Source organism: Sus scrofa, chromosome 8, assembly GCF_054392235.1.
Source record: "Sus scrofa isolate SSC_HxYL_T2T_F1_AM1 chromosome 8, Sscrofa_HxYL_maternal_Yorkshire_Landrace_v2.0, whole genome shotgun sequence".
NCBI classification, from domain to species: Eukaryota; Metazoa; Chordata; class Mammalia; order Artiodactyla; family Suidae; genus Sus; species Sus scrofa.
Window position 1 is genome coordinate 4,551,776 of NC_139390.1, and position 14,248 is coordinate 4,566,023.

Below are 14,248 nucleotides of genomic sequence, written 5' to 3' on the forward strand. Positions count from 1 at the left end.
CAGGGGACCGGATTGCTAAGGACCCGGCCTGGGGACAGACCAGAGTGGACAAACAGTGAGAGTGCCTGCCCTCAGCTGTGTGGGCTGGCAGGACTCCGAACCTCGGGAACCTCAGGACTCTGGCTGGGGAAGTGTAACAGCGCAGAACGCGTTGGCTGCAGAATCCCCTCTGCATTGTCCGTCCCTTCCTGGATGCCGTCCTCCTTCGTGGAGACTTTTCTAGGAACTTTTCCCGTGTGATAGGCTGCAAACCCTTTTGCTCATTCTAGGCTGAGAATTTGGGTTTCCAGAATTGTCTTGCTTACGGCGCTGCTCCTTTCTGTGGGAGGAACTAGTGTAGTGCAGTGGTGGGAGCTGCACTTCTGGGTTCCAGTGCAAAGCAAGAAGCGTGCAGCACTTGCATCTCTGTCTACTGAAGGGGACAGACTGGAACCCTACCTGTTAGCTTGTATCACCCCCAACCAGCACCACCGACTCCCCTCGCATTCTTTTTTTCTCCTAGCACGAACCCCACTCTGATCTGCTCTAGTGTTGACTTCTTATGTTTTCAGCTACCACCCGCACCCCCCGATGGAAGCTCTGAGGGCAGGGATTCTGATCTGTTTTGCTCATCACTGGTTCCCAGCTCCCGTTGATGGCAGTCGATTCAGTATCACTGAATTATGAAAGCAGGTGTAAGTCGTTTATTAGTGAGGTCCTTTCACATAGTTCTCACCGCTTCTGGATTGAAATCTGCAGTGGCAACCGTGTCTTAGGCATAATTTCCTTTTCTTCCCTACAAAGGGGAGGGGCTCCCACCCTTTCAGAAACAGTTTAGCCAAAGCAGGGAGCTGTGGGTGGGGCCGTCAGCCGGGGGAGCCCCGGGCACATTCTGCAGCTGCTACAGGTGAAGCTGTACCAGACTCAGACTGGGCCGGGGTTCCAGGAGGTTGTCCTGGGCAGGGGGTTGGGATGTGGAGGGAAGGCGAGCATCCTTTTTTCCTCCAAAGAAAGGCAGCTTATGGAGTTTGTCAGAACCATGGAGACCTTGCTTGAAAACCTCAGCGTGGAGTGTGGGGGTACCGTTTTCCTCCTTCTATAATCTCAATTATATTTTATCACTTTTTCATAAAGTACTATTGAAAGAAAATAGCCTTTTGTTAGCCAGAAGGGGATTTGAGCTCCCTGCTGTCTGCCCTCTGGGCAGGGCTTTTAACCAGTGTTCCCTGCTGGCGAGATCTGGGTCTGACTTCAAAGTGTGATCCAGAAGGTAAGCGTTTCAGATTACACTCCACTCTGACTTGTCACCCTCTGCAAGTGTGCTGAGTCGGAAGGGTGTTTGTGTTAGTTTCCTGAGGCTGCCTTAGCAAATGGCCACACTCTCGGTGCCTTCAAACAAGAAAAGTTTATTCTCTCACCATTCTGGATGTCACAAGTCCAAAATCAGGGTGTCCGAGGGGCTGTGCCCCCTTGAAGTTTCCAGGGGAGGGTCCCTCCTTGCTTTTCCAGCTTCTAGTGGCTCCAGGAGTGCCTGGGCTAGCGGCTGCAACATTTCAGTCTCTGTCTTCCTCTTGTACGGCCTCCTCTCTAAGTTTCTGCTCTTCTTCATCCCATGAGGACACTTGTCATTGGATTGAGGACCTGCCCAGTTAATCCAGGGTGGCGTTTCACCCACAAAGACCCTTTTCCCAGACAAGGTCCCGTTCACAGGTATCTGAAGTTAGGACGTAGACATATCTTTTCAGGACCACACTTCAAGCCACTCCAGTGTTCTTTCTGTCCTTTCCCCAACATTTGCATAACAAAGGAGACAAAAGTCTAGGAACGACAAGAACTACCATTTATGGAGATAGCTAGTGCTGTGCAACAGTCATGATTAGAGCTGATGTTTGTTTCATGCCCACTGTGTGCCAGGCACTTCACATATGTTAATGCATTTCATCTTCACCACGTCCCTATTTTTTTTCAAGTTTCTTTTTTAAAAATTTTTATTGGGACGTTGCTGGCTTACAAAGTCGTGTTCATTTCAGGCACACGACAAAGTACATCAGTTGTGCACATACGGCTCTCCATTCCTTTTCAGATTCTTTTCCCGTGTGGCCTATTAGACAGCATTGAGTGAATTTCCCTGTGCCCTGCAGTGAGGCCTTGTTGCTCGTCTGTTTTATATATAATAGTGTGTATAGATCAGTCCTGCCTCCCCCTAATTTATCCCCCCACCACGTTCCCCCTTTGGCAAACCTAAGTTTGGTTTTGAAATCTTCGAGTCTGTTTCTGTTTTGTAAGTTCTAGTGTATCATTTTTATTAGATTCCACATATTAGTCATCTCATATAGTGTTTGTCCTTCTCTGTCTGACTTACTTCACTTAGTATGATAATGTCTAGGTCCATCTATGTTGCTGTGAATGGCATTATTTCCTGCTTTTTATGGCTAAGCGCAACAACCCTATTCTTATCCCCATTTCATAGATGAGAAAACCGAGGCAGGGGAAGAAATTAGATAGCTAGACCAAGGTGATGGGGCTGGTACGTGGTGGCATCAGGGCTTGAACCTGGGCAGTCTGGGCCCAGTGGCCTCGATCCTAAATATCCTGCCTGTCTCCTCTGTTCCCTTTGGTCCTCACAGCTCCCCTGTCAGGTGGATATGCCTATATCCCCGTGTTACAGATGGGAGCCTGAAGCACAGAGAGGTCGAGTGACTTGCCAGAGGTCACACAGCTTGCCAGAGGGGACTTAGTCTCCAGTCCCCACCTTCTTATTCCATACATAGTGCTTTTTCCTCTGTGCCAAGTGGTTTTATATCACATGGCTTTGACCTTTACATCGAGTAATCAGCGTAGTACCCAGGCACGTTGCCTTCCATACAGGCCTGCTCATGGCGGGCACACCCTGGTGTGTGTTGAATGAAGCCACAGATGCCACGTCATATAGCCTGTATCCAGATTTTGTTGAAACCGTCCTTACTAAAGCATTAGTGTTCTTTTCAGAACTTTTTGGTACCTTATCTCAAAGAGAATTTATTTCTGATTCTCATGCTGATAAAGTAATCTCTGTAGCTGAAACCATTATGATTTTTGTCAATTAAAGAAACTGAAGTGCTTGGGAAATATTTCCCCTTAATGCCGTATTAGTTTCCTGTGGCTGCTCTGACAAAGCACCACAAATTGGGTGGCGGAAACCATAGAAATGCATTTGCTCACATTTTGGAGGCCAGACATCGGAAGTCAAGGTGTTGATTTCATTCTTTCGGATGACTCTAGGGGGACCCTTCCTTCCTTCTTCCAGCTTCTGGTGGCTCCAGGTGTCCCTTGTCTTGTGGCCACGTCCCCCCAGTTGCTGCCTCCATCTTCTCCCTGCATGTCCATGGGTCTCTCCTCTTATAAGGACATGGGTCATTAGGCCCCATCCTACTCCAGTGTGACCTCATCCTAACTCACTATTATTATCATTTTTTTTTTAAACAAGTGGCCACACCTGTGGCTTGTGGAAGTTCTCGAGCCAGGGGTCGAGCCACAGCCACTGTAGAAGCAACACTGAGTCGTTATGTTGTGAGCCGCACGGGAAGTCCATTGAACTCATTATTTTTTGAGGCTATAGTTAATTTGCAATCTTGTGTTAGTTTCAAGTGTACAGCGAAGTGATTCAGTTATACATACATACGTGCATATATATTCTTTTTCAGATTCTTTTATATTCTAGGTTATTACAAGATACTGAGTATAGTTCCCTGTATTATGCAGTAGGTCCTTGCTGTTTATCCGTGTATGTAATAGTTGTATGTTAATAGTGTAGATGTTAATCTCAAACTCCTAATTTATCCCTACCTCCTGCTGTCTCCTTTGGTAACCATAAGTTTTCTCTGTCTGTGCGTCTGTTTCTGTTTTATTAATAAGTTCATTAGTACCATTTTTTTTAGCTTCAGCATACAAGTGATATGATATTTGTGTTATTTTCTCTTAGTATGATCATCTTTAGTTCCACCTATGTTGCTGCACATGGCAAGATTTCATTCTTTTTTATGGCTGCGTAATATTCCATTAGATAGTTTTAGATATATTTATACCTCATCTTAACTAATTATATCTACAGAGACCCTGTTTCTAAACGAGGTCACATTCTTAAGTTAGGAGGGACGTGGATTTGGGGAGCAGGGCATCCCAATACAGTGCCCTTCCTGGGGCAGTTTTCCAGCTGTGGGCTTTGTGTCAGAAACAGCGAAGTGTGTGGCCCGCGGCTGAAGCTCCCTCCTCTGCTCGGTTTCCTCCAGGGAACGAGGGGCGAGGCTGGGCTGGGGGAGCTGGGACTTGGGCTGCAGCTCGCACATGAGAGGCTGAGGCCCTTTGGAGGTCCCAGCAGAGACAGGGCAGTCACGGGTTCTCTGACCCTGGGGCTGGGAGGTGGCAGGGTGAGGGGAGGTCGGAGTGTCAGCTGCGCACAGGGAGTTAGTGTCGTGGGTCAGGAGGACAGTGCTGGCTGGGGAGAGGATGCAGACTGGGAAGGGGGCTGGGCCTTGGGAACTATGGACCCCATGGGTGAGTCTTAAAAAAAGCTGGAAATGGAGACACCCCCCCAAGGGCGGGACGGCGGGAGCCATTCCTGCAGCAGGTGGTGGGGGACAGAGTCAGTTCCGGTGACAAGGAGAGAGGGCAAAAGCCTGTGCAGTGGGTCTGGGGACCGGGAGGGGCCGGAAACCTTAGCTGGAGGCAGGGGGTCATGGCCAGATAGAGGGAGACCAGCTCTGTGATTTACTGAGCTGCGGGGTGGGGGTGGGGGGCTGGAGGGTCGGGATTTGACACTCTTTATTAAGGTCAGAGGACACAGCACGGATCTGTTTTGATGGTAAGTGTCTGATGGACCACATGGGTCCCTGAGCCCGAAGCTCTGTGCTCCCCTGTGCTGGGGGCGGCGACAGGGGAGCAGGGCCTGGGCTGTGCCCAGCGGCCCGCTCTGTCCCGGGTCCATGGACCTGCTGAACCTTCCCCTGGGCCAGGGCCCAGCAAGGGAGTGCTTCCCCTGGTCGTGAGCCCCTAAGATCAGCTGCTCCCTCTTTGTCTTTTCAGATGGACGAGATCAAGGGGAAGGACCGCGTAATTCTGGCGCTGGAGAAGGAGCTCGGCGTGCAGACTGGGCAGACCCAGAAGCTACTTCTTCAGAAAGAGGCTCTGGATGAGCAGCTGGTTCAGGTCCGAGAGGCTGAGCGGTACCACAGTAGTCCAAAGAGAGAGCTCCCGCCCGGCATAGGGGACATGGCCGAGCTCATGGGCGTCCAGGTGAGGGGCTCGTGCAAAAGCACCGGGGCCTCGGAGCCCAGCCCCTGCCGCCCTTCCTCCTCCTGGTCATTCCTCCGGCAAACTTGCCTGCCCGCCTTGCCCCCGCCCCCTCCCATCTGTCCGTCTGTCCGTCCGTCCTTCCCTCCCTTTGTCTTTCTCCCGGAACTTGCCCACCTTCCCTGTGTGCCTGGCCCAGCGTGAGGCCCGGGGGACAGAGGTGAGGAATGGGCTGCCGTTGCCTCCCGTGGTCTTGGAGCCGCTGAAAAGAAAGAAAGGACAGGAGTGCAGCGTATTCAGTAGGAGCTCAGAAGAGGACCCGGTCAGGACAGGACAGGACTTAAAGGCAGAGCCAGCCGCTCAGCCGGCAGCCAGGGCGTCGGGGCCACAGCCAGGGCTTAACAGGCACAGGGGAGGCAGAAGCCTCATTCATTCATTCATTCACTCAGTAAACACTCGTGGGTGCATCACACGCACTGCGTGCAGATACCACGTGAGGCGCTGGCCTTTCAGGGGTGAGTGAGGAGGACGCGGTGCCCTTGAGGGACAGCCGGGCACATCCGTGATGTGGCCCCATCAGGGCTGCTGGGCGGCGGGGGCTCAGACGGGACGTCCCCAGAGCCCGTGCTCGGCAGTCAGGGGACCGAGGGAGGGTTTGAGGTCTCATCGCCTTTGAGGGGGGGTCTTTCCACGTGTTGCTGGACTTGGGGGAGCCCCAACACGGCATCCAGTCCCCCTAACGAGGGGCTCAGCTTTGTCCCGAGAGTTTTCCGAGAAGGGTCCGTGGGGCTCTTTGCTCCGTTAAGCTTCTCCAAAGTACGTTCATGTCTCGGTTCTTTTTTAGGATCAGCATATGGACGAGCGAGACGTGCGGCGATTTCAGCTAAAAATTGCTGAACTGAATTCGGTGATACGGAAGCTGGAAGACAGAAATACCCTGTTGGCAGACGAGAGGAATGAACTGGTAAGCAGCTCCCCACGGGCAGATGGGGCCTGCGGGGTGCAGGGAAGCAGCCCCCGGGGCCACAAACCTGGCCTTGAACGTGAAGGGAAGGCACGGGCCATCGGGTTTCTCTCCGTGCCTTCTGAGTTCTTTCTGATTCAAAAGCCAACGCGTGCCCATTGAAGAAACCCGACGGTGCCCTTCGTTTTGCGGGAATTTATCCTGAACAAATAATCACAGTTCAGGGAGCTGTGTGGCCGGTTGTTTGTAACAGAGACCCAAACCAAACCAAACCCCAGTTGTTCAATACGCAGGTATCGCTCTAAGGAATTATGGAGCATTCGCGGGTCATCATTAAGCATGACGTTACAGGAGTTCCCGTCGTGGCGCAGTGGTTAACGAATCCAACTAAGAACCGTGAGGTTTCAGGTTCGATCCCTGGCCTCGCTCAGTGGGTTAAGGATCCGGCGTTGCCGTGAGCTGTGGTGTAGGTCGAAGATGCAGTTCGGATCCTGTGTGGCTGTGGCTGTGGTGTAGGCTGGTGGCTACAGTTCCCATTCGACCCCTAGCCTGGGAACCTCCATATGCCGAGGGTGCGGCCCTAGAAAAGACAAAAAAAAAAAAAAAAAAAAAAAGACATTATAGACCATACTTAATAGCCATAGAAATTTGTCCACAATTAATGAAATGGTAAAAGCAGACGACAGAACAAAAATACCTTGTCATCCTCCTGATTATTTGGACTTGTTTTAGGTGGTGTGATTATGGCTGATTTTTATTTTTTGCTCATCTGTTTACTTTCTTTTGCATGAAAGTTCACATATTTCTAATTTTAAAAATAATGAATATGGGCTTCTGGTTAAAAATACATTTCTAGCAATTTCTTGAATATGTTTAAACTTGCTGGACAAACGGCTAAACTAATTTTTGTGTCGTGGTAGTCAGAACGTAAACTTCTTGACAAATGCCTCTTATTTCTCTTTATTCTAAATTTTACTGTGAAGGTAAGTGTATTTGAAAAACATGGGAGAAGAAAAGTGTTACTAAGTATCACCTCTTCCCAGTTTTAGCGTAATCAGATTAAATTCATTCGCTTCCCTTGTGTTTGTAGGCATTTTTTATATACCTTTCATCAGACTGTACATCTAATATGAAGTCTCCACTTTTCACTTAAATACTCTTGAGCTTAAAAAAAATCCCTCATGAGAGGCGAAATAGTTTACTAAGTGGATTAGAAAAAAAATATAGCTTCCTTGAAACAATTCAGACCTTCTGAAGTGTTTAAAGTAAGAATTGATACGTGTACCAGCTCTGGGATCTTAAAATCATGACGGGACTACTGTTAACAGTTGGAGGAGGTTTTTCCATACTTTATTTATTTATTTATTTATTTATTTATTTGCTTTTTAGTGCCACACCCTCAGCATATGGAGGTTCCCAGGCAAGGGGTCCAATCAGAGCTACTACTACCAGCCTACACCAGAGCCACAGCAATGCTGGATCCGAGCCGCCTCTGCAACCTACACCACAGCTCACGGCAATGCCAGATCCTTAACCCACTGAGCCAGGCCAGGGATCGAACCCTCATCCTCATGGATCCTCGTTGGGTTCGTTAACTGCTGAGCCACGACAGGCACTCCAGATTCTTCCATACTTCTAATGTTTACGCAAACGTATGGATACCCACCAAGACACTTTTGTTGTTTCGTGGTTCAAACGGGATATTTTTCTTAGGTATTGCTGTTCTGCAGCTTTTTTCTCTTGGTGCATCAGCACTCCACGTCAGCGCCTGAAGATCTGCCTTTCCCTTTGTAACTGCCTCGTCCTCTGTTGTGCGGACAAATCATGGTTTATTCAGCCACTCCTCTGCGGGTGAACATTTAGGCTGTTTCAGGTTCCTTTGCCGTCGTCAGCAACGCCCCGCAGAAGATGCTTCTCTCTTCATTCCCGTGAGCCTTTCTTCCTGCAGGACAGAGTTCTAGGGGGCTAATGCTCGATCCCGGGTGCATTTTACCTTTTAACGGCACCCATCCGAGTGTGCTAACTTGCACAGCCTGGCGACCAAAAGCAGGGCTCTGCAGTCAGTCCCTTGTCTTTGGTTCTTGGCTCTGGCGCTTTCTGCGTGACCTTGAGCGCATCGCCCCACATCTTTGTGGCCAGGTTATCTGTGAAATGGGGACGGCCCCTCCTAGGGTCACGGTCAGGGTTAAGTGAGAGAGGATGCCTGGAAGGGCTCAGCACTGTTGTGACGCGGGGCGCGCACTGGCAGGTGCAGGGGTTCCTGTGGCTGTCGTGATATTGATGACTATTGCAGTTGTTTCTAATTTTCACCTACTAAAATAACCCTGCAAAGACTGTCACTGTGCATGCAGTTCTCACAACACGTCTCTGGGGCAGATACCACCATTATTCCCATGTTACGGATGAGGAGACTCAGGCCAGAAACTTGCCCGTGGTCACGCAGCTAGACGAAGCCTGTGTCATCGAGGACACTGGAGTCAGAAAGCAAAAGAGGGAGAGCCTCTCATTGTGCGGCCCCCCAGTCCCCGCTCCCCAACCCCACCCTGTCACCTCTCACATCTCTGTCTTGCTGGACCGGCCTCCACACAGCAGAGTGATGGATTATTCTAGAAGGCAGACATGACCGCAGGGCGCTCCTGCCTCCAAGTCTTTGGGGTGGAGGTAGCTAGGGGTGGAAACAAGGGGCAGAGCTCTCCAGCTCCTAAATCAGGTCTCCGCAGGCCCAGCCTCTGCTGCCCACTGCCCACATCTGCGTTCCCGCTGCACTGCAGCACCTGCGTGGGCATGCCCCACTCTTGCCCGTCCTGAACCTCTGGACGTGTGGTTCCCTCACTGGGAGCGCCCACTGGCACCTGTCTCACTGCCTTCCTCTCTCTGTTGGTTGGGCACCCCGTCATGCCATCTCTTTGGCCTAGCCCCCAGCACAGGGCCTGGGCACGGGAGGGGCTCCCCAGATGCTGCTCAGAGAGTGACTGGAAGGATACTCAGAGGACTTGGGGAGCACCTCCAGGGCTGGATGCCACCCACTTATCCCCATGCCCCCCCAGCCCCCACACTGAGCCCTGAGCCTGGCAAGGAGTGGGCCCCCAGGCTGCTGCTGCTGAAAAGTGTTGACCCTTCTTCTGGGTCTGTACCTGGGGAGCGATGGCGGCCAGGAGGAGCTAGGCAGCTGGACTGACCTCTCTGCACGTGACCTTGACCTCTGGGGTTATGCCAGAGGTAAAGGACATATGGACGCAGCTCAGGCCACTTGCCAGTGGGGCAACCTGCCGCCCCCTCCTCTTGCCCTGCTCTGGGCCCTTGGAGGCCCAGGTGGGAGCCTGTGTCTGGAAGCCAGGTGTCTGGGTGTCTTTGAGTGTTTGTGCCACCCAGGAAATGTGGTCCCCGTGGCGACAGCTCAGGCCAGGTGGGGTGGCCGCTGGCCTCCGCAGGTGGCGGCCGCCTCCCCCTGGGTCTCACTCGGCCTGCCCTCCGTGTCTGTCTGACCGCAGCTGAAACGCTCCCGCGAGACGGAGGTCCAGCTGAAGCCCCTGGTGGAGAAGAACAAGCGGATGAACAAGAAGAACGAGGACCTGCTGCAGAGCATCCAGAGGATGGAGGAGAAGATCAAGAACCTCACGCGGGAGAACGTGGAGATGGTCAGTGCTGGGCCCTGGGTGCCTGGTCTCCGCCCGGGCCCTCCAGGGCGCAGGTTCCCCGGGGGCCCCTCCCCCGCCCCACCTCCCCCTGAAGCCTGGCGAGCCGGTCAGACAGCGCCCCCACTCTGCCGTCTACACCCTGGGGACCTTGGGCACAGCCCTCCTTCTCCCCGGGCCTCGGCGTCCTCAGCCGTGAAATGGGAATTGAGCACATCGGTGCTGCGAGGCCACGGAGAGGATGGAGCGATGGCACGGAAGCGTCTCACGGAAAAGCCGGTGCGCTGGGGACGCAGTGTGTGAACGCAGCTGCGGTCGTGCTCTGGGCGCTTTGCACGGAGCCTTTTATTTGCTCCAATGGGAAGGGCTGGTCTCTGTGGTCGGGGTGGTGTCTTGCAGCTGTTGGTGTAAGGCACACGCTTAGGTTCATTGTCCAAAGTAGGGCCAGTCATGTCCATTTTATAGCTGAGCAGACCGAGGCTCCGGGTGATGGCATGCCCTCCTCCAGGGGCCCTGGCAGGCCCAGATGGCAGTGTGTCATTGCCCTGTGGGCCACGCGCTTCTCCCGCAGCGCCCAGGCCTCCCAGGCTCCGTGCAGAGTCCACTTCTCCCCCGAGCGTCCACCCAGCCCCTCCTACTGGCAATGGGCACAGCCGGCCACATCTTGGGCCTGGCTCTGGTCTCAGCTGTCCACTCCCTCCCTTCGGGGACCAGGTGGCCTCAGCCCTCCCCACCTCTTCCCATCCCATGTCCCTGAGCCCATGCGGTGCCCCGGCGCGCACGGTGGGTCCCCAACAAGCGTTGTGGGTGAGCGGCCCCGCAGCACTCTCCCTCCCCTTGGCTGCAGAAGGAGAAGCTGTCGGCCCAGGCGTCCCTGAAGCGGCACACGTCCTTGAACGACCTCAGCCTGACGCGGGACAAGCAGGAGATCGAGTTCCTGCGGCTGCAGGTGCTGGAGCAGCAGCACGTCATCGACGACCTCTCGCTGGTACGTCCCCGAGGGTGCCCGCCCTCTGGGGGGCGCCTTACAGCATCAGGGCTGCAGGGCAATGCTGCTGACGTGGGATGGGGCCTCCCAGAGCCCCTCCTGGTGATGGGCATGCTCCTGCTTTGTTCTGCCAGAGGCGGCCTCGACCTCGTTCACACAGCATCCCCGGTACCTGGGAGCGGTTTCCATGGCTACTCATTATCTCAAGTCTTACCCCGTTATCTCAAGTTTGCCACCATGAAGAAGCAATATCAGTTTTTAAAAAGAGTCTCCTGGCCTTTACAGAGTGGGCAGGATCTGTCCCCAAGCAGTCTGATTGTTTTAGCTTGATTGCTACAGACTGTGAACTTAAAAACCTGAACCTTGTCATCAGGCCAGAATTGGAAGGACTTGCTGAGACTCTGTGTGTGTGTGTGTGTGTGTGTGTGTGTGTGTGAGAGAGAGAGAGAGAGAGAGAGAGAGAGAGAGAGATTGGCGGGGGAGCTGTATGTCTTAAGTACATGGAGTGTTCCAGAGAATTCTGCAGCTCTCTGTGGAAGGAGCTTAGGTGCGAGGAAGGGAGCATTTGCAGTGAGTTTTCAGAAGCAAAGTGTGTCCTGCTTTGCCCAAGGCGGGTATGTGATGGTTCCACTCATGGATCGTCAAAAAGTGGAAAAGCCAGTGACCAAAATTCCAGAAGAGGCTTTGACCATAATAGCCCAGGCCTCTGGGCTTGCCCACCTCACTGTCCTTTGCTCTTTCCTTCTTCCATCCTTCTTTCCACCCATCCCTCCTCCCTCCCCTCCTTCCTTCCCTCCATCCCTGTATCCCTCCACTGCTTCTTCCATCCATCCTTCCATCCTTCCATCCTTCCATCCTTCCATCATCTCTGCTTAGTTACAGGAACGACCTTACGCAGCTCAAGATGAAAAAGCATTTAACAAAATGATGATTAAATTTGAACAAGGAACAATGAACAGCTAAGACTAGAAAAAGTAAAGGTAGCGGCATGATTCAGGACCAGGCGGGACACAGGGTGGATGGACCACATGGGCTGCAGCCAAGCGCCAGACTTGTCTCTGGGTTTCCTGGCATCTGCAGAGCATAGGAACATTTAAGAAGGCGATAACTGACTTTTTTTTTTTTTTGGTCTTTTTAGGGCTGCACCCATGGCATATGGAAGTTCCCAGGCTAGGGGTCAAATCGGAGCTGTAACTGCCGGCCTACACCACAGCCACAGCAATGCCAGATCCTTAACCCCCTGAGTGAGGCCAGGGATTGAACTCACATCCTCACCGATACTAGTCAGATTCGTTTCTGCTGAGTCACAATGGGAACTTCCAAGAACTGGCTGGTTTTCTCCAGTGCACATGCTGCTGCTCCTGCTCTCTAGGTGCCAGTTCTACCGACAGGAGCCACGGGTCCCCACAGTGTCTGCAGAACAGGTTCTAACTTGGGTAGCAAAGAAAGAACCCGAGACCCAGAGAAATGAGGTGTGTCCCTGGCCAGGAGGAGGCCCGCGGGGCTTTGACCCCAGCTCTGTCTGAGATCAAAGCTGCCAGCTCTTTTATTTTCTGCTGTGGTCACTGATAGTGGCAGTCTAGTCAGGACTGCTTAAAGCTTTATAGCTTCCAGCCCCAAAGGCAGACAGGCTGGAATTTTACAGGCCTGGTAGATCTTGGCATTTTTTTTCTGGGATGGTCCAAGCCCGGTTACTGGTGTGGCTCCGTAGCTGTCGGGTCCGGGAAGCAGCCGTGTGGTGGGTGCTCAGCACCTGCGGTCAGCCAGGCACAGCAGCATCGGGAGTCGTGCCCTCTGAGAACCAGTTGGGTTGGGGGGTGTGATGGGAGGCTGGCTGAAAATGCCACCAGTTGTGTTGTCTTCTAGGAGCGAGAACGGCTTTTGCGGTCCAGAAGGCATCGCGGGAAAAGCCTGAAGCCGCCCAAGGTGAGCCTCTGCTTCGTCTTGTGCCAGAATCTGCGGGGCGGAATCTGCGGGGGAGAAGCAAGCAGTCTGTAGAGGGGCCCTAAGGGCAGAGACACGTCTCCGCGTGTGTGAGGGTGAAATGCTTGTTGTAACCGTCTCTCAAAGCCACATAAGTAACAGGCGATGGAGCTGGCTATTGAAATTCATTCATGGAAAACTTAGCGATGAATTGTGTATTTAGGCCTCAGGGGATGCTCACCCCAAATTAAAAACATGAATACCGAGACCTTTCGAAGGATTCTAACATCTTACATCCTGTTGTGAAAAATCTGGAGCTTTGGGCTTTTTTGGAATAGTGCAGAATGCATTCTTTCTGGAAAACGTGGTTTTGCCCATGGTATAGAGATAGAGTCCAAACATCCCGGAGCGAGAGCAGAGCTGGGCTTGGAAATCTCAGATGCCACAGGGACCAAGCCAGAGTGTAAAAGAGTAAATTTGCGTTAAAAAGGGACTTGGTGGAGTTCCTGCTGTGGCTCAGCAGTAGGGAACCCAGTGAGTATCCATGGGGACGCGGGTTGGATCCCTGGCCTCACTCAGTGGGTTAAGGAGCCAGTGTTGCTGTGAGCTGCGGTGTAGGTCACAGACATGGCTCAGATCCTGCATTGCTCTGGCTGTGCTGTAGGCCGGCAGCTGCGGCTCTGACTTGACCCCTAGCCTGGGAGCTTCCATAGGCCGAAGGTGTGACCCTGAAAAGCAAAAAGGGGGGGGGTTAGTTTGCCTTAACACCCATAAACATTTTTCACTCCCAGAAGACGTGGGCCCGATCTCCTTTTTATTGAACCAGACAGCCCTCCTGGCTTATCCTTCGGTGGAGATATGGTTATAGAGAAATATTCTGTGAAGGAAAGAGCAGTGCAGATGCGACACCGAATGACCACAGACACCCGGCCTTGGTGTCGGGGTGACTGTAGGGAGTGGTGAGGACTGCGGAAAACTGGCCCCAGAACATCAGTCACTAGAAGACAGTGAGCCAGGTGCTGTCGGATGCTCTCTTTGTTCAAGAGAAGTGGCAGAGCTTACACAGTCGTTTCCCGGGGCTTCTGTAGCAAAGCACCATGACCTGGGTGGCTTAGAACAGAAATGTACTAGCTCTGGTTTGGAGTCTCCGAGTCTAAAATTCAGTTGTTGGCAGCGCCAAGCTCCCTGTGGAACCCAGGGGCAGGGCGGGGGGAGTCCATCCTTGTCTGTTCTTAGCTTCTGGCGATTTGCTGGCCATCGATGGCTTTCCTTGTCGTGAAGCCACATGACTGTCATCCCTGCTTTTGTCGTCACGTGCCGTTTTCCCTATGCGGGTCTGTCACTGCATGGCCCTCTTCTTGTAAGGACACCAGTCACGTTGGGTTAGGCGTCCACCCCACACCAGTATCCTTCGGATTAACCAGTTGTTGCAGTGACCGTATTTCCAAGTGAGGTCTCCTTCGGACGTCCTGGAGCGTGAGAACCTCAGCT

The 14,248-nt window shown here is 52.7% G+C and overlaps 1 protein-coding gene across 14 annotated transcripts in view; it reads left to right on the forward strand.

Moving 5' to 3' along the window:
• The window catches only part of JAKMIP1 (janus kinase and microtubule interacting protein 1), a 141,108-nt gene that overhangs the window by 82,687 nt on the left and 44,173 nt on the right, over positions 1 to 14,248 (forward strand). For 9 of the 14 annotated variants that reach the window (XM_084971494.1, XM_084971493.1, XM_084971492.1 and 6 more), the window contains 5 exons: positions 5,041 to 5,250; positions 6,092 to 6,211; positions 9,703 to 9,849; positions 10,694 to 10,834; positions 12,701 to 12,760. In XM_084971494.1, coding sequence (XP_084827620.1) covers positions 5,041 to 5,250; positions 6,092 to 6,211; positions 9,703 to 9,849; positions 10,694 to 10,834; positions 12,701 to 12,760 — 678 coding nt within the window. Of the gene's footprint in view, positions 1 to 5,040; positions 5,251 to 6,091; positions 6,212 to 9,702; positions 9,850 to 10,693; positions 12,079 to 12,700; positions 12,761 to 14,248 lie in introns of all 14 variants that reach the window. The other 5 variants (XM_084971497.1, XM_084971496.1, XM_084971495.1 and 2 more) reach the window with 2 other exon arrangements.